This window comes from Piliocolobus tephrosceles, chromosome 13 (assembly GCF_002776525.5).
Source record: "Piliocolobus tephrosceles isolate RC106 chromosome 13, ASM277652v3, whole genome shotgun sequence".
Taxonomy (NCBI): domain Eukaryota; kingdom Metazoa; phylum Chordata; class Mammalia; order Primates; family Cercopithecidae; genus Piliocolobus; species Piliocolobus tephrosceles.
This window is the reverse complement of record NC_045446.1, coordinates 60437052-60457182: the sequence shown is the minus strand read 5'-3', so window position 1 is coordinate 60457182 and position 20131 is coordinate 60437052. Positions and strand designations below refer to the sequence as shown.

Sequence of the window (20131 nt, the reverse complement as noted above, 5' to 3'; positions counted from 1 at the left end):
TTATTGAATAGATAAGTTAGAGAGATTGGGAGCAAGTGCCCATGTGGAGAGCTTGATTTAGGAACATGAACAGTTTATTCATGGCAGCAGAATGAATGGGAGGCAGAGTGTACTGGGACAGATGTAAGCTAGTTGATTGATTTCAGGGTAGACACAGGTAGAAGTCCCTTCTGATCATTATTGTCTTTCTTGTTGAAATAAGCACAACTTTTAAGATTTAGAGAAGAGAAAACAAGATATGAATTGATCATCTGAAAGAATAAGTGTTAGGTTTCGAAGGGAAGGCAAGGGTTAAAGAAGGACACACAAACACAGCAAATGCAGGCTTTATGTCTAGCATAAAACCTAGAGAAGTGTGGGACCAGCCTAATGCCAGAGCCCACTGCTGCTTACAGGCTGGAGTAGTTTATAGGTATGGGAGCGAGGGGTCTGAGCAGCATGGCTTGCTGCTTGGCAGGATATTGATAAGATGTTCTCAGGATGAGGTGGTTTGGTCCTTGTTTCTGTAGGACGTCATCGTGGTGTTCAATGGACCTTTGCCTAGCAAGATATGATAGGGATGTTACTTTAGTTGAGCCTTTGTCCGCCTTGTGGTCAGGTGGTTAGGCAGGATGTTTCTCATAGCCTGAACCGCTGTGAAATGTTTCATTTTGACCAAGGTCTGCAAAATAGTGGGAAGTTTACAAAATGATGCAGTTTGGACTAACAATAATGTAGTGAGTTAACTAGGATAGTAGATTTCCAGGTATGATCTCCAAACTGACAGCATTAGCACCACCTGGAAACTTATTAGAAATGAGAGATTTTAATGCTACTGTAGAGCTACTGAATCAGACACCCTTGGAATGTCGCGCAGAAATCTGTATTTTAACACACCCTCTGGGTGATCCTGGTGCAGATTCTGGTGAGAATCACTGGACTGGAAAAATGCAGTTAGGATTGCTAAGACAGTAATTAAATCTTTTGGTAATAAGTTTAAATGGAACTAGGCAGCACAGTTGTATGCTTTCCTTTGCCTAAACAGAGACTAGGTGAAGAGTTCAGTATCACCATAATGAGTTAACTAGGCAAGTATTATGCCACAATTGTTATATTCATAGGTCATGAAATAATCTTGGAGCCAGAAAACTAGGGCTGAGGAGCAGCAAGATGGTGCAAGAAGGACATCTATCCACTTCCAAGTCCAAGGGAAACAAAGATATAGCCACTGCTGGAGAACCAGTGTCTTTAGTGAACATCTAGATCTCCATGATAGCAAAAAGGTATAGTCATCTTTAGAAAGAAGGTTGTAGATATGTGGGTTTTTCTATTGCTAAGTTATGACTTCTAAATGGTAGGATGAAAAGACTTGGAAAATTGGTAATAAGTAGAAAAATGAGTCAAGTAAGGAATTTTCGGAGCATATTGTGATGAAAATAAAAAAGATGACCTGGATAGCTTCAGCTTTTTATGCAAGCTGTAGCAGAGAGGGTATGAAGCTTAATCATATTAAATGGGGAGGCAAAAAATCCATTTTCACTGTAATTTATTTCTTGAGACTTCTTTTTGGTAAGTGTGGACATGAAGCAGGGGTCTTTGGCGGTGAGCTTTCTAGAAACACTTGAAAGTTTGTAAGCCTGTTCTTCATTCTTACTGATGGTCGTGTTGGGGCTCGGAAGGGGTTTGTTGAGCACACAAATCTCTGTGGATGGGTCCCCTTTAGAGTCCAGAATCTACTTCTCAACACTTCCCCTGCTCCCACCCTAGTGCAAGAAACTACTGTTTCTCAACTTCTCTATTGTAAAAGCCTCCTAACTGGTTTCTCTACTTCCCTGGTTTTTCTCTACTACAGTGCATTCTCCATTGTGAAGTCAGGCTGATAAATTGAGTTATTTGATTTATTTGCTCAAAACTCACCAGTGACTATTACATTCACAGTAAAATCCAAAGTTTTCACCAGACCTATAAAACTTTTCACAATCTCTCTGACTTCCTTCCCATTCCCCACTCCTTTTTATCCATTTCAGCTATATTACCTTCTTGTTACTCTTAAAACACAGCAGGAATACTGCTATCTTGGGGCTTTTACTTTCAGATAGCTCATGGATCATCCTTCTCCCAGTGAATTGCATGTTCAGTTCTCCTAGTTACTTCTGATTTCTGCTGAAATGTCACCTTTTCAGAGAGTCCTTCTCTGATCACCCTAGGTAGAATATCTTGTTCTGATTCATTTTTCTTCACAGCGCTTACCACCTAACATAACTTGTATCTCCACAAAAGACAGTAAAGTCAATAAATAAAGGATCTTTATTTTTTTCACTGCTATTTTTTCAATGCCTAAAACAACACTGAATTATTCTGGTAAGAGTGTATTAAATTATTTAATCATGGAATAATTAAAACACAAGTAATTGCATATCCTGCCATGCTGGGATACTCCAGGTGAGGCAGAAAGAGAAAAAAGTGGGGCAACCACGGAAAATGTAAACTACAAACATAAGATATACCGAAGGAGATGATTTTCTTGGAAGGTGCTGTGCCCCATGGAGGACTGGATTTGTGGTGACTGAGATATACAGTGGAGATGGCAGCAGCTGCATCTCTGTGTGCTAATGAGAAAGTAGTGACAGCCCATCACCGTCTTATAATGGTGGTAATGTCAATGAGTAAGAGGCTCCAATGATGATAACTCTTCATCCGGACTTGGTTGATATGTGAATTCACCTTAGTCTGGCCCACATATTATTTCTGTTCCACTTTCAAACTTGAACAATTTGGGTTTGAGAAATTCAGACAGTCTTTATGACTAAATATCTAGGCCTATCTATGTAAAATGTTTCCCTTTCTGTTTGAGCATGTTATGATTGTTTTCCCTACATATGGGTCTGTTTATGTGTCTCTAGGTATTTGCATTTGTGTTTGTACCTGGCTGTGTGTACTTGTATGTGGACTCTATATGCCTCTATATGTGAATTTTTTACTATGTGAGCTTGTGTACATACACACACCAGTCTGAGGTGACATGCTCAAAATAATCAGTTAATCAGTTTCATATACTATGCTCAAGTTTCATATACCACACTCAAAATGCTCATGTTTTAGAGATAAAAACATTATTGTCACCTCTATATTAATACGTGCATGTGGTTTATGTGTTAATGTATGTATAGTAGGTGAGACAAAAATATCACAGTTATTTTTTTCTTTCTTTTTTTTTTGGCAAAAGAAGTAAAGCCAAATCTCAGATCAGGGCAAGTGAGTGTAGCCATTTTATTGACGGATGTTCCAGCCATGGCCAGTGATCTATTATTCAGTACAAGACACACTGGTTGATAACTCCTATTCCAGGACTTCTCTTGGCTGGAAGCATCAGGAGAGGTGGAAAAGGCAAATGAGATGGTCAGGCGGGTCAGCAGGCAGGTAGCAAGCAAAGAAGTAGGCATGGTGGTTAGAATCTCTGGGATCCCTTGAGCTTGCGGGTAGCAGCATTGGTGTCCCCTTCAGTAGCAATGAGTGCCTGTAGATTGGCATGGTGGTTCCCAGCTTCCAGGGCCTGGAGAGATTCCATCTGTTTGCTAAAATGAATCTCAGGAGCTTGCAGAGGGTGGGAAGGGTCCCCATCTGGGGATTGTAACCTCTGCAGGACTGTTCCAGGTTCATGGCAGCACTAAGGTCCCTTAGGCTCAGGTATATCTGAAACATTCCAGGAACAGGGCACTGTGTCAGGATAGCTGCAGCTGGGGGCAGAAAGCCAACCCAGGCCCCATAGGTAAGGTACAACCCAAGGCAGAAGAACAGGAGCCTCTGTGGCCAGCAGCTGGAGGCCCTGCTCAATCTGCAATATTGCTTGGAATGCTTTAGGGCTGGCTAAAGCAATAAGCAGATCAGAAATCTGTGTCGGCTGCAGGAATGTGGGCAGCTGCTGCCTCCACTGTTCACTCAGCTGAGGCATACTCATGAACAACATAATCTGAGCTGCCAGGTAGGGGGTGTTCATAAGCGACTGCATCATGCCTCCTGTGATCTGGGAGCTGGTCTGTTCATCTGACAGCTGGAGATCACCCTCTAATATCTGTCTAGAGCTACTTAGAGAAACAGTGGCATCCTTGTATTCTTCTTGAAGCTGCTGGGTAAGCTCTATGCTAGGTAAGGCTGGTATCCCAGCTGGCTGCCGAGTGGCACAGACATGGCTCTGGCCCTTGGTGGAGATCATAGCACTGTTGGCCTTGGAAGTGTGGACCTTGTTAGGGGTGTCACTGGCTGAGGTGTTTGAAGATAAACCACCAGAGCTATTATAGATGACTCGGGTTGCAGGATGCTGTGGAGCTGGTCTTGTCGTTCCTGGGATGGCGGTGAAGGTGGAGGTGAAGACTGGACTTGTCCGGCCAGGAGAGCTGTGAAAGGGTTTCCTCCAAAACGATCTTGCATACTGTTCAGCATTTGATCATTAATGTCAGCACAGTTCTGACCCAGGGCATTATTCCCACCTGGCATTGTCTCTAAGCCCAGATACGGCTGTGGGTTCAGTGGATACTCAAGGTTTTGTGAAGGTTGCTGGATCTGCATTATCTCTTGGATCATAGCAAGGTTCCTAGCCAGCTCCAGAGTCTGCCATAGGATCTCAGAATTGTCAAGAAGGTGGGAAACCTCTGGGTTCTGCTGCATCAATTGTTGAGTGTCTAAATGTTCTGAGATGAACTGTCGCATGAACTCCATGTTGGACAGAAGCCGCTGGATGCTAGGATTCTCCAGCATCTGTGCTTTGTGCTCTGGATCGCTCACTTCCAAGTTCTGGGTATGCACTTTGGGTGCATCAGGCCCCACAAAGTGGGCCAATTCTACTGGAGCTTGATTCATACCAGTTGGTTGGTGCACCCCGCTGCTGTTTCCTTTGGTGTTTCTGTCCCAGTGGCACGGATCATTCGTTGGCAGATCCTGGAAGGAATGGGCTAGAGATCTGGAGCCATGCTTGGACTTGATGACCAGGTAGATGGTGTGGCCATCCATGATGCCCCTCTGGCTCAGTGTATCATGGTCTTTGAGAAGGCGGCCCATGAAGACCAGCACTAGTTGGTCCATTTGGCATTGGAAGTGAGCCAATAGCATCTCCTTGAACTGCCTCACCAAGATGTCATCAGCTACCATAAAGTCTTTCTGGTTGCCTGCAGTCTTCACTATCACTTGAGTGGCACTTGAAGAGATATTTTTGTCTGCCGAAAGACCTGAAGGACATCCACTCTGGGACATCCTGGATGTTCGAGAGATGGCATGCGACATGGGCTTTAGTGGGCAGGCAGATGGGGAGCAGGTGGAAGCTGGGGCAGAAAGGGTAGGGGCAGGCAAATGTTTCTGCTGGCCTTTGTCTCAGGTATTATGTTCTCACGGCACAGGATAGTTTCCTTGTTGCCCAAAAAGGGGTGAGTGACCAGGCTAGGGCCAGGTATTTTGCGATGTTGTGCCCTCACCCCAGTTCTCCAGATGTGGCCCAGCTGAGGCCTGGCATGGCTACTGATTCATACTTCACCCACGGTGGACAAAGTGGTGATGACTTCTCCTAGGCTTACCCCTCCTCCTACCCCACCCACCAAGGGCATGAATCCTCAGAAAAGGGATATTGTGATGTCAAGTCTATCCTCGCAGTCACCCTGGGCCAGCTGGGGAAGCAGGACATATTTCAGGGTCCAGGTCTCTAAAATAAAATGAAACAATTTTCCAGAAAACAGGGACAAAGTTCTCTGGATGGAACTAGTAAGAAAACAAAAAAGTAAATAAAAACCATATTTTTAAATGTGGGACGTGTGTTTCTGTGTGATACTGTGTGTATGTATACACGCAGTATATACCTTTATATATATACACACATATATACCTTTATATATGTGTGTATATATATACATATATATGTTTTCTCCCCAGGGACCTCACGGGAAGGTAGAGATAAGAAAGGGAACTTTCATATCCTACTCTAATGACCAGCTGCCCTGCAGCTTCTGCACTGGAATCAGATGTTCCCAACCTGAAACTGACAATTCTAGATCACAGAACTCTTGAGTTCCAGAAGGTGGATTTGTGATTCTCCAAAAGGAATATGAGATGCCAAAGCATCAGAAAGAGAGGGTACCATTTTCTTAGCTAATTTACTTTTTCCCTATCAAATCCACCTAGACCATTATTAAAGGGAACCTTAATATGCTGATTGAGATATTAATTACATAAAGGACTCACTAGACATAATCAAAGTCTTCCAATCATTAGGACAAATGACCACTTTGGGATGTGGTTCTCCTGGAGGTAAGGAAGAGGGCACACTTCTACTAATGCTCTGCCCAGCCCTGGGGTCTCAGGGTCTGGAAGCCTTGTTAGGTTTGACAGGTTTTGGTGGAGCATGAACCCCAGAGGGCCTCTTGGTGGGTGGTCTTGGTAGCTTTCTCTTCGGGAAGGTGAGGTCATAATTTATCAGGTAACCAACATTGAAGACATAGAGCTTGTGGTCTGAGGGGCAGCAGTTGATGCCCTGCAGCTTTTCCAGCATCTTGTCCAACAGGATGCTAAGGCGACGCTCCTGCCCAGTGGTGGTGTCAAAAGCATAGAAGATCTCCTTTTGGTGGGTGCTCAGTGAGCGTAAGGCATAGAGCACCCCACAGACCATGAAGGCCCCTGACAGGGCTGGCTTGTACTGCTAGTGCACCAGGTTTTCTCCACTTCTAGGGTGCTAGTGTTGAGACGACTCACAACCAGGTTGCCCTTGCTGTCCTCAGTGGCATAAAGAACCCACAGCCCCTTCTCATCACCAACAAAATCTAACTCCTTCCAAGGCACACCAGCACAGGAAAAGTGGTTGTTATAGGTGGCACCAGGCAGCGGATGCCGCAGCACCAGGGTGTTGGAGGAAAGGTCCATCTTGGTCGTGTTGCTTGTGCCATAGTAGTTAAAGTACATAAAGTTCTTATACACAACGTTTTCACTGCCATCACCATAGCCCGTCTTCCTCTGTCCATAGTTTTTCAGCAGCACAAGATCATTATAGGATTTGTACAGCCAATAGTAGTCAAAGTACCTAGGCCAAGCCCTGCATTTGGAATTATTGGGTGACCGCAATAACTAAGGTAACAAAGGGCTATAAAAATGGGCAGATCAGTTTGCTAATCAAGAGCAGGGGCTTTGCTATCAAACAATTGACTTTAGTTCATCTTTTACTTACTCAACCATGACAAACTAAACAATTATTTTTAAAAGTAACAGTAATAATAAAACACCAATAGCTACAGTGCCTATTAGACACTATATATGCATAATCTTATTTAATTATAATAACAGCACTGTACAGTAGGTTTTATCCTTACAGATGAAGAGACTAGGTCTTAGAAATGTTGAGTCATTTGCTCAAGGTCACACAGCTTATAAGTAAAAACTGTAAACAAAAATAACAAGCTACTTTATTGACTGTTAGTACTGTCCAAAATAAAGCAAAGAAAACAATTAGTAGAGCATTTGTTCCAATGAGCAATCAAAAAATGGTAGCTATTATTTTTTCTTCCTTATGGAGATTCTTCTGTATCTACACTCCACTGCCTTCCACCTGTCCTCAAGATGCAAGGGTCCTGTAACAGGACATATTTCTGGAGCTGGATTCAGGGAGATTTGTTCTCATGAGGTCACATTGGAAAGTTCCTGAAATTATCTCTGAGTTATGAGTAATCTTATCTCTTAACATTGTTCTGTAAATCCTGATTACCCATAGATTTTGAGAGGGTTCCAAGGCATGTAAACATATTTTATATGCTGCAAAGTGTAGCATATTTGAGTTATATGCTACAAAGTGTAGCCTATACATATATACATTATATAAGCATAGAAATTGGGGAACATTATTTTCAGTAACACTAATTTTCAGTAACATTAATCTTTCTGAGTTGAGCTTCAACTGGGGCTCTTCAATGACTGGTTTAATCTATATTCATGTCTCTTTCTCACAACGGGTCTATATTACATTTTCACACACACTGACTTTTAACATTCTGTGTGTTGGGCCTACCTCCCTGGCAAGGCTGACAATGTATTGAGGGTCTTATTCATCTATTTATTGACTCTTTTAGCCATTCTTTCATCTAATAAATACACATCAGCACCTATGTTTTACATACTTTTCTATGTAATCTCATGTGATCTTCTCATATATGTATAGTTACCCCAATTTTACATATGGCTAAGAAGAGCTCTGAGATGTTAATTCATTTTCCCAAGGTCACTTAGCTTAAATGGCAGTATTGAGTCTCAAATACAGATTGGCTTAATTCCAAGTCTCAAGCTTGGCCAGAGACATGCTCTGAACTTCTAAGCAGGAAGTTAGAATTTTGAGGCCCAGGTATAGAAGAGTTTGTCCTTTACATAGAATCAGAGTAGAAGTAGAACCATCTTTGAGTTACTATGGGATTAAAATTTTTAGACAGTGGATTTGTGAAGGAAGCTCAGGGCAGTCTGGGTCATGCTTGTCTCATGAGAAAAGTGTTAGGAGGTGACCTGTTAGGCCTAGGCCAGGTTTGCTTTGGGGCATACTTAAAATAGAGAGAAGAAGTTGGCTTGGGGCTATAAAGAAACCTGTTTGGGTACAGGTAGGGGACATTTGGAAGTAATCTGATTGCAGAACAGAAGTCACTCACTCAAGGCTCACCTGCCATTTGTGCGTAAAGGCCACCCAGTAAAGGGAAGAGGCTGGATTGGGTACTAAGTCTCGGCCCTAGGCACCTGCCTTGTATGAGAAGCCTCTCCAATTGAGCTGAACCACAAGGGGTTTGCTAACTTCCTGGAGGCCTCCATGGGCACAAGAAGCTAGGGGGAAAAGCAGGCAATATATGAGCCAAGTCTAAAGCACACAACCCACAGGTGGCTGAGTGTGAAAGTATAATAACCATGTGTGGGTTTGAGTATGTATCCATGCACCTCAGTGCATATACAAGCATATCAGCAGGTTGATTTTGCATAAACATAGGTTATTATGTATATCTGATTATGGGGTGTTCATATGTCTGTGTATACATATGCCCATGAATGAGAATATATCAATCTTGGTCTGCATTTTTCAGTGACACACAAAACAAGGAAATGAAAGATTTATTCTCTATCAAGATTTGTACTTTGACTGGGTGCAGTGGCTCACGCCTGTAATCCCAGCACCTTGGGAGGCCAAGGCGGGCGGATCACCTGAGGTCAGGAGTTCAAGACCAGCTTGGCCAACATGGCAATACCCTGTCTCTACTAAAAATTTAAAAATTAGCTGAGCTTGGTGGTGCGTGCTTGTAATTCCAGCTACTCGGGAGCCTGAGGTGGGAGAATCGCTTGAACCCAGGAGGTGGAGGTTGCAGTGAGCTGAGATTGCGCCACTGCATTCCAGCCTGGGCAACAGAGCAAGATTCCATCTCAAACAACAACAACAAAAAAATTGTTCTTCCCTCCCCTCAGTTTACCATAGCCAACATGCACTCCCAACCTGGTCTCTGAAGAGATAAGACCTTGAGAAATTCAGTCTGTGCACTCACCCAGGGGGAGGGGTGGTCCAGGTGTCTGGAGGCCTGTTCTTTCTCCTTTTCTCTCTCCCATTCACTTAGTTGACTCTCAAGGACATCCACCTCCTGCTGGAGAGCACCAAAGCTGCGCTGGTAAGAGTCAGCCAAAAGCTTGAGTGTGACACTGGCGTTAGTCACCTATGGAAATGAGATGCCTGAGAAGTGGGTTGCAGAGTGTTCTTAAAAACTGAACTCTGGCTGTCATATTCCTCAGCTCAGAGTCTTCTTCCCCAGAAAGAAGTAATATTAGAATTTGTCCAATATGTGAGGTTAGAGAAAACAGGAGTCTGTGACAGGCAGGGATTTTTTTTTTTTTCTTTTTCTTTTTCTTTCTTTCTTTCTTTTTTTTTTTTGAGATAGAGTCTTGCTCTGTCACCCAGGCTGCAGTGCAGTGGCGCAATCTCAGCTCACTGCAACCTCCATCTCCTGGGTTCAAGCTATTCTCTTGCCTCAACCTCCCAAATAGCTGGGATTACAGGTGCCCACCACCACAACTGGCTAATTTTTGTATTTTTAGTAGAGATGGGATTTCACCACGCTGGCCAGGCTGGTCTCGAACTCCTGACCTCAGGTGATCTGCCCGCATGAGCCTCCCAAAGGGCTGGAATTACAGGCATGAGTCACTGCACCCGGCCTAGGGAGAGGTATTCTTTTATCCATCAATATACCTGGCTCTGGAGTCAGTGGAGAAGGTCCCCTGCCACAATAATGCCTCCAATGGCCTTAAGTTGAATCGCCAACTCCTGTGCTCCCTCCAGTTCCAAGCGCAGCAGGTTGAAGGCTGGGTTCTCATAGGGAGAAGCAAGGGCACTGGGATTCCAGGACTCTGGCATGTGACTCATTTCCAGAACCTCATTGTCTTTATCTTCAATGGTGTGTGCATACTCACTGACCTGGGCATGCAGGGGATGAACAGGAAGTTGCCCCAAATGTCAACACCTGTGGCTCCTCCCATTCAGTTGCATCCTCCCAGACCAAAATTGCCCCATTTTCATCTTCCAGTGGGTCCATACCCATTAATTCATCCATTACTATGGGAGGCACCCCCTACACAAGTCTCTCTATTGTCTGTTACTATCACTGGAGATCCCAAGGATAGTACAGAATTTCCCCTTCATTCTAAAGATTCATCTCAAAGATGAAGGCTGTGCCACTTCCTTCAAACATTTTCTACTTCCAGGCAGGAAGTTAGAACTTCTAAGCAGGAAGTTAGAATTATCTAAGCAGGAAGTTAGACTTATCTCAATGCTGTGTCTTTTGGAGACTATGCTTGGATAACTCCCAGCCCCAGTCCCACCCCAGCGATCAAGTGCTCTCTCTAGACAGCTTCTGCTCATACTTGCAAATGAGCTCCTGAACTGTACTTTGTAGCTGTTCCAGCTGCTCCAGGGGAATGGGGTTGTTGGGTAGGTGAACCACACAATGGCATGTGCCTCCTTCATCCACAGAGCTTGACATACTTCTCACCAGCTGCAAAGCATGGCCATAGGCACACTAAACATAATGAAGCATGTTGGGTCACCCTGGGCTGTTTGCAAACATGAAGCAGGAGAAGAGGCTGAGCCTACTTTGGAGTGCCAGAGAAGCATTGCCTCTGCACAGTGATTTCTTCTTGACTGTCTGTTAGGGGATTGAGTTATGCTTCCCTTGATTTCCCAGAATTGAAGCTGCAGGTCCCTTCCAGAACCTATTGGTGGGGCCTACCTCACCCTACCTCATGCACTGGCTGGATCTGGCTGCAGTTCACATTGTTGAAAGCTGAATTTTCTTCAAAGCCCTGTGGGAGAGAGCAAAGCTGGTCTGCAGAGATGTGTTAGGGGATAGGCTTAGGAAGCCTCAGTTGTCTACAGAATCCCCATTCTAGAGATCTGGCAGATTCCTACAACTTTACCTGGTATTGAAGACAGCAGGGACAGAGTTGCAAATCATCAAAGGAATAGTAACAATACCATAATGCATCATTCTGGATGGATGTTTAACATTCACAAGACATAACAGAGGGTGAATTGTAATCCACATTTTATAGTTGAAAAACATGAGGTTCTGAGAGTCTAAATATCTTGCTAAGTTACATGACTAATAAGTGACAATGCTTCAAGCTGCCCCCAGGTCCCATCTATGTTCTAGATCCTATGCTCTGACACCTAAGGAAGTGGCAGAGATCCAAGTTATGTTGGGGTGGGTATGCAGCACAGGACAAAAGGGTAAGGCTGGGAGGCAGCTCCCTTGCCTCAGCTAGATAGAGAGAGAGGGAAAGTTTCTAGAGAGATGCATAATTTGGTCTCTTCTCCCCCGGAATATGCCTATCATATCACTTCCATACTCAGAACCCAAACCCAGTGATCCCATAGCCATATTTCCTGAGTTCTAATCCTGACTCTGGGACACTGGGCAAATTATTTAATTTCTCTGTGCTCCCATTGTCTTAATATGTATAATGGGGCAAAGTGTGGAATTTATTTTATTGTTTTAAGAATTATAGATAGAGCTAAAGAGATGATAGATAGATAGATAGATAGATAGATAGATAGATAGATAGATGATAGAATACTTGTGAAGTACTTAGTGCTTGGTCTGCCTCTAGTAAGAGTCTTTATATTAGTTATATTTCTCTAAATCCATCCCTTAGTCCCATTTTGGAGCTGGATAAACCAGCACTAGATTCAACCAAGACTCCTTCCCAATTTTTTAAATGTGCATGCAACACCCACTGAGGTTTCCTAACAAAATCTTTTTGAATTAAAATGTCTGTGGCCCCTGTCCTTCTCTGAGATGTCTCACTCATAGCTTTTATGGCTTTGGCACCATAGCTTAATCTGGTTGTGCCTTCAGCCTGCAACTCCAGCCCAATAGTTTAGCTTTTGAAGGATAATAAAATAAAGATTGCATAGCCTTTTATAGCCGCCCTGAGTTCCTGCATGCTGAGCACAGGAAGAAGGTGGCAGATTTTTGCAGAAAACAGGGCCTCATAACTGAGCAGGGCATACAGCCCAGAGTTCCTTCCTCTATTGCTTTCACCTTTGTCTTTCCTCGCTCCCCCTATGCCCATACATACAAGCAAAGGGAAAATCAGAACATGCAGGGTGTCCCATCTTTCTTTTCTTCCTCCCTATTTCTGTCTACCCTCACTTTCTCCCAGAACCTGGAAGTTCTTGAACAGAATCAGAGTGGTGAAGGAAGCCAGCCCAAAGCACAAAACAATCTCCACCTGCTGCTGTGATCCCTCCACCCTCTGCCTGTACCTGAGACTCTCCTGGGAGCACGAGGGGCAGCAGCTGTGGAGTGGTCAGAAGAGCTATAGCAGGCTGCATCTTGCATCAACTACAGGAGTGCAGTAAGTACTCCGGGCTCCCCTAGGCTTTTATTTCTAGTCTAAGTAAATAGTTTCAGTAGGAGGGGGTATATATTTTGACATTTGAAAGGGCCGAGAAGATGAAGGAGGTGTGAAGAGGGTATGGAAAGGTGGAGAAGAAGGTTGAGACAGACTGGTGCCTCTAAACATGGTGGTAGTGAGTTTATTATGACAAACAGCGTCTTCCGCATCCATCCCTAGGCTAAGATCTTCCTTCACCCTGCCGGGCCCTCTTGTCTAAACAGATTAAGGCAAACCTGAGAAATCCTGCGGGGGCCTTGGGATGGGCCCCTTGCAGGAAGGATTATGATATTTCCCTCAACTTTGAGAAAGGGAAGACTCAAGAAGGAAATGCAATCCTACCTGTTCAATCTCAAGAACAGAAGCATTTACTTGACTGGGTACACTTGGATGAGGGCCAAAGTGTATATCCGGGGGGATTGCTTCAGCAATACTGTACTGAACTGCTCTGTTATATATCTTCCTTCACCCCTGGGAGTTTGCCTCCTGCAGTATGCCAGGTACTGTAAACTTTTACATCCATTCCACTATTCAAATGCTTCCCCCACTTCCTCTGGTCTTAATGGCAGCTGCCTCTACTGTCTGTCCCTCAAGAAAGCTCCCTCCCAATATTTCCTAACCTGCCACAGGATGCTGTGGAGCCTCACGTCTCCTGGCCTCTGAACTGCCGTTATCCCTATAGAGAAGGAAGAGTATAGTTGCTGAGGCCTGGACAAGGAGTCACAAAACTCAGTGCTCTTAGTGCCAGCCACCCAAAATTATTCTCTTTTCTTCTGCTATCTCTCTTGAGTATTTCTCAGACAATGGGGACTCTCACATTCACCCAAGTGCCTAGGAAAATGTCAGATTTCCTATGAAGGGTGTGTTGCCCCATTTTTCCATTGAGGAATTTTGACTCTGTAGCTCTACTACCTCTATCCTTTATTGTTTCTTTACTTTTCACAGACCCTTAACTTTAGATTATATGGCTGCTTACTATAAAGTTCCTCTGCTTACTCATCTCATCCTTTGGAATCATTGCCCTAGTATATACCTAGTAGAGAAAGGTATATGAAACTGTGACTTCCCTTCTGGGAAAAGATTTGAGAAGCTGTGTGGATGTATGACTCCAGGAAGACATGCCCAGAGCTTTGCTGGACAATCCTTGCTGAGAGGTCATATCCTTATCTTACTTTACAGATTCTCACCCTCTCACTCTATGCTCAAGGCCAGAGATCCATTCTTCATTAGCTTCTCTAGCCTGGCCTTGCTGTAGCCATAGGGTCCAGAGGAGCACACAGGTTAGGAAGACAAGAGAGGAATAGGTCGGGAAACCTAAGCTGCATGAAGCAGGAAACCTGTCTGGGATCAATATCCAGATGAGTGACAGTAGAACTAAGGCATCTTATGGAAGAAGGAATGTAGGAAAGGAAAAATGAAAGAGCATGAAGATAGGGAATGAAGCATGACAGCTGCTGCTGGAGTTGTCCCCATATTTTGCCATCTGCAAACAGCCATTAGCACAAGTTGAAAACACAAGAGTAGCCTTAGTATCTGAGTAATGTAGGGAAAGAGTTTAGTGAGGAAGCTACAGTATTGTGCACACTCTTCCCATCCAAAGCAACAGGTCTTCCAAGCTCTAGTTATTAATCACCCAGGTCAGAAACCATGTCCATTTCCAGAGCTGTGTTCTATTTTATTCACATAATGCCATTTCCCCAGCTCCTCCTGTCTTCATCTCCTTAGCAAACAGAGTTCCTGCTTAGTGTCAGACATTGTACAAGGGGCCCAACTCAGAGACATGTTTCGTTAATCTGGTTTTGGCTGGATAAACTGATGGAGAAAAGATAAGATCCTAGTCCTCAGGACGTGTCCTAGACCGCCTAGTCTGTCACAGTCTGGGACCAACCATTTCTATATGTGTGTAATCCCTCTATGGAGATCAATACAGACTTAGAAATACCAGGAATAGACTGGGTACTGTAGAGCTGGACAGAGACAGGTCAGTTCAGTGTATTCCGCCTACATAATGGGTGATAAAATAGGGCTGGAGTGAGCATGGGGCCACCTGACAACAGACAATGGAGACGTTTTGGTCAGAGCTCTACCCAGATAGGTCCTGTAGCATCACTTGGTCATCTGGGTATACACGCTGAAGAAAATAGGGATCACATTTATTCCTGTGGGGAGGCCCTCTCAGGGCCAACCTTCTTCACTGCTCCTGCCCAGAAAAGTTGAAGCAAGTGCCTGAGCCTCTGAGTGATCTGCTGAGTCTGCACTCCATAGACCACAGGATTGAGAGCTGGGGACACCAATGCGTAGAGTTTGGCCAGTAGGATGTGAATATGGCTGGGCATTGTGTGAGACCTAAAACAGTGAGCAAGGAAGGAGAAGAGGGCAGACGTGTAGAAGAGACCAATGACACTAGCATGGGCCCCGCAGTTACTCAGAGCCTTGTGGCAGGTACCATGGGATGGCAGATGGCAGACAGCAGACAGCATGGAGAATGAGGGCATAGGAAGCACCTATGAGCCCTACATCCAGGGCTGGGGAGAGCAGTGTGGTGACCAGTCCATATCAGATGATGGGGCACATATCTCCACATGCCAGGCGAGACACACCCATGCGTTCACAGTAGGTGTGGGGCAGGGCCCACTGCCCACAGTAAGGCAGTTTCTCTAGCAGGATCACAGGGTGCACCATGACACAGACATCACGGGTCATGGTAGCCAGAGCTACTAGACCTACCACATGCTGGGCCAGCAATGCCCCATAGAGCAAAGGCTGGCAGTCTACGGTCACGGCCAGCAGCACTCAGGACTCAGTAATGTGGCAGTGATTGCCACATGGGCAACAAAGAGTTGAGCCAAACAAGCTCCAAAAGAGATCTCACTGGACAAGCCCCAAAGTGCAGTCAGAGCTTTGGGCATTGTGGATGTGGCTAGAACCAAATCAGCAGCTACCAGAAGCCACAGCAGCTGGTAATGGGTGCCCAGAGTGCCTTGTCAGCAACCACCAGCCCCAGTAGAAGGGCATTCCCTACCAAAGCTGCCATATAGAGCAGGCACACAGGCACAGAGCCAGGCATGCAGAGCCTCCAGTCCTGGCATCCCCAGCAGGACAAAGGACCCAGACCCAGAGATCAGCAAGTTCTGATTGAAAGCCAGCAGTGCAGGATCCAGCCCCATCTCCTACTTATCTGGCTATGTCCCTGCAGGATATAAATGGGGCCCGTGAGAGGCAACTAGCAATTGTACAGAGATTTTAGATGAGTGGGGGTGAGCCTAGGGCTTAGGATGCTAAAGCATTTGCTGAACGCCCCTCTTTGTGTGAGGCACTTTCCTGAGGATTCAGCATATAGTGAACTATGAATTCCCTAATAGTCTATTGTGTTTGGTTACATTCCCATACAACAGATCAAAGAATTTTGTTCCCGAGAGGTTAATAAACTTACTCCAGGTCACACAGCTGGTGAACAGAAGAGCTAGGATTTGAATCTAAATTCATCTGACTAAAGGCCATATTCTTCTAACAGCCCTCTCCTCTGGATATAATGTCCCCTCATCAGCCCAGGCACAAGCAGACATTGGGGTATGTTTTTACTAATCACTTGTGCCAGAGGAAGGAATTCGTGTTCTCTACACTGAATCTTTCCAACTACAGTGCAGCCTCTGTGTTTCCTCCACCCTAGGAAATATGTAAGCCAGAAGGAAGGAAACGTATTAATAGAATGGCTATTTTCTACTCCATTCACTGACAGATGCTCAACGCTCCTGTTTCATGATCCATTTCCAGAAGCCACTTTTTAAGCTCAGACCCCAAACTTTCCAAAACATTTCATTCCTCCCAGTCTGTCTGGTACATTTTTCCATCTGCTCATGGCTTCTGACACCTCTTTCTCCAACTCTGGTCCACAAGAGCTCTAGGCATCTGGTTGATGAAACTTAATTTGTTCTATAACCAGTATGATTATCCCTTGACTCAACTTTGTGGTTCTTCTTTCCTCCATCCTTTTTCCATGAGAAGATATGCTGAGTTCCCCACACTGGGGCATTTTAGAGGGTAGAGGGTGGGAGGAGGGAGGGATCAGGAAAAATAACTAATGGATACTAGGCTTAATACCTGGGTGATGAAATAATCTGTACCACAAAACCCCATGACACAAGTTTACCTATGTAACAAACTTACACTTGCACCCCTGAATTTTAAAAGTCAAAAAAGAAAATAAAAAATATGTTGGGTTCTATGGAACTCAGTCTGAGAAAATCTGAGGTCCACTAAGGACATAGAAGAGAATCAGGGCTGGGCTGCAGTGGAAGGGACTGGGATTAGATACCACAGTGACAGTGCAACTGATGGTCCAGTGAAAGTGGTAACAGGGGGAGGCAAGGAAACACTTTGTTTACCTGGATTTAAGTGGACAAATAGCCTGAAAGAAAGCTCTAAGGTAGGGTGGGCTTTCCATGCTCCACTTGAGGACCAGAGTTGTCTCCTGGAACTTTGTGAGAGATAGAATCTGATATCCTAACCTGCCCTGGAGACTGAGGAACCTGGGGCAGGTGAGCAGAGACTAAAATGTCTGGTCCTGTGTGAGATCTCAAGCTTCCCATGCAGCCGCCTTGGCAGCAATGCCTCCTGGAGCTTCTCTCACATCCCCACACCCTGTCTCCTGCATAGTAGAGACAGGCAATAAAGCAGACCAGGCCAGGTGCAGCAGCTCACGCCTGTAATCTCAGCACTTTGGGAGGCCAAGGCGGGCGGATCATGAGGTCAGGAGTTCGAGACCAGCCTGACCGTGGTGAAACCCTTCTCTACTAAAAATACACACACAAGAAATTAGTCGGGTGGGGTGGCATGCACCTGTAATCCCAGCAACTCAGGAGGCTGAGGCAGGAGAATCGCTTGAACGCAGGAGGCGGTGGTTGCAGTGAGCCAAGATCGCACCACTGCACTCCAGCCTGGGTGACAGAGCAAGACTCCATCTTGAAAAAAAAAAAAAAAAAAAAAGCACACCACACTTTCTCATATGGGAGTCATATTGGCTTAGGAGCCAGAACTTCCTTCTGAAGAATGAGGCTTTGTCAAGTTGCAGAGCTTGACCCTGCCCCCCTCACAGTGGGGCCCTAACGGCTTCTCTGGACACTGGGAACACCCTGCCAGGGCCCAACTTACCACAAGGCAGGCCCAGTGTTTACAATGCAAGAAGGGTGTCAACTCTCTCAGGATCTAGGAACGTCTCTCCCAAAACCACAGGGCACACACAACACATACCTTAAGAAGACACTTAAGAAACACAAGAAATTCTTGTACTCAAGTTATGGGCTTTACTAGCACAGTTCCCCTTGGACAAGTTTCAAAGACATCTCCCCCAGATCATCCATGTCCACAACAAACATTTCTCTTTCCGTTTCCTCCCATAAGCTACATAAAGGGTAGGAAGAGGAAGTTGAGGACCCCTTTGCACCCCTACCCCCCCCCCCCCCCACCCCCCCCCCCGCCCTGTATCTTATTCTTGGAAGGACTAGCCCCTCCCTTCTCATCTGCCACCTGCTTGTTTTTCTCTCTCGTATTCCCAGCCCCTAGCCTCATATCCTGGCTACACCAGCTCAGCTTCTTCTGCAAGTAGAGAGTTTAGCAAAGGACATGCAGAGGGAGAAGTAAAGTGGCATCTCTATTCTTCCTGAGTTTCCATGCACTGGCCTGGCTGTGGGCTGGATGTGGCTAAGAGTTCTGGAGCATCTTTTTGGGGGTGATGCTACTGCAGAGATGTTACACTATCTTGTGCTTCTTTCTAGGATCAGGAAACCCATGTGTAAAAAGGAAATGTTTACATAGATCTGGGGCTAGGAACCAGATTTTCTGAATGCTAGTCTGAGATTGTTTCTTCTCCCAGATTCTGAGCCTTGTTCCTCTCTTGATGCAGCGGGATAATTTAGGAATCAGAGAGACCAAGGGGTTGAGGAGGATTTTTTTTATTATTTAGGTGCACCGGCCCAGTCAGATCAACATCCAAAAAGACGGAGTCCTGAACAAAGAGTCTGGTTACCTTTTAAGCATTGTGTGGGGCGGGGGGAGATCTGTGCAGGGGGAAGCATATTACAGAGGCAAAAACCAAAAACAGTTGTTCAATCGAGACATGCATTACATCATTTCTTAGTTTTCAAGGAAAACCATGTTTTAAGACTTGAATTTATTTGCCTAGTGTCCTTGCAGCTGCACAGCTAGAGAAACAGTGTCTTGGAAGTTCTGGCTAGGGCAATTAGGCAAGAGAAAGAAATAAAGGATATTCAGTTAGGAAAAGAAGAAGTCAAATTGTCCCTGTTTGCAGATGACATGATTGTATATTTAGAAAACCCCATTGTCTCAGCCCAAAATCTCCTTAAGCTGATAAGGAACTTCAGCAAAGTCTCAGGATACAAAATCAATGTGCAAAAATCACAAGCATTCTTATACACCAGTAAAAGACAAACAGAGAGCCAAATCATGAATGAAATCCCATTCACAGTAGCTTCAAAGAGAATAAAATACTTAGGAATCCAACTTACAAGGGATGTAAAGGACCTCTTCAAGGAGAACTACAGACCACTGCTCAGTGAAATAAAAGAGGACACAAACAAATGGAAGAACATACCATGCTCATGGATAGGAAGAATCAATATCATGAAAATGGCCATACTGCCCAAGGTAATTTGTAGATTCAATGCCATGCTCATTAAGCTACCAATGACTTTCTTCACAGAATTGGAAAAAACTGCTTTAAAGTTCATATGGAACCAAAAAAGACCCCGCATTGCCAAGACAATCCTAAGCCAAAAGAACAAAGCTGGAGGCATCACGCTACCTGACTTCAAACTATACTACAAGGCTACAGTAACCAAAACAGCATGGTACTGGTACCAAAACAGAGATATAGACCAATGGAACAAAACAGAGCCCTCAGAAATAATACCACACATCTACAGCCATCTGATCTTTGACAAACCTGACAAAAACAAGAAATGGGGAAAGGATTCCCTATTTAATAAATAGTGCTGGGAAAATTGGCTAGCCATAAGTAGTAAGCTGAAACTGGATCCTTTCCTTACTCCTTATATGAAAATTAATTCAAGATGGATTAGAGACTTAAATGTTAGACCTAAAACCATAAAAACCCTAGAAGAAAACCTAGGTAATACCATTCAGGACATAGGCATGGGCAAGGACTTCATGTCTAAAACACCAAAGCAATGGCAACAAA

The 20131-nt window shown here is 44.7% G+C and overlaps 1 protein-coding gene across 1 annotated transcript; it reads right to left on the bottom strand.

Moving 5' to 3' along the window:
- Window positions 1-3175: 3175 nt before the first annotated feature.
- UBQLNL (ubiquilin like) lies at window positions 3176-10822 on the bottom strand. Its single transcript, XM_023209620.2, is given in 4 exon segments — window positions 3176-4302; window positions 4305-7096; window positions 9516-9680; window positions 10211-10822. Coding segments are annotated over 2 exon segments (1608 nt in total). The 5' UTR covers window positions 5257-7096; window positions 9516-9680; window positions 10211-10822; the 3' UTR covers window positions 3176-3646.
- Between the last annotated feature and the right edge of the window lie 9309 nt (window positions 10823-20131).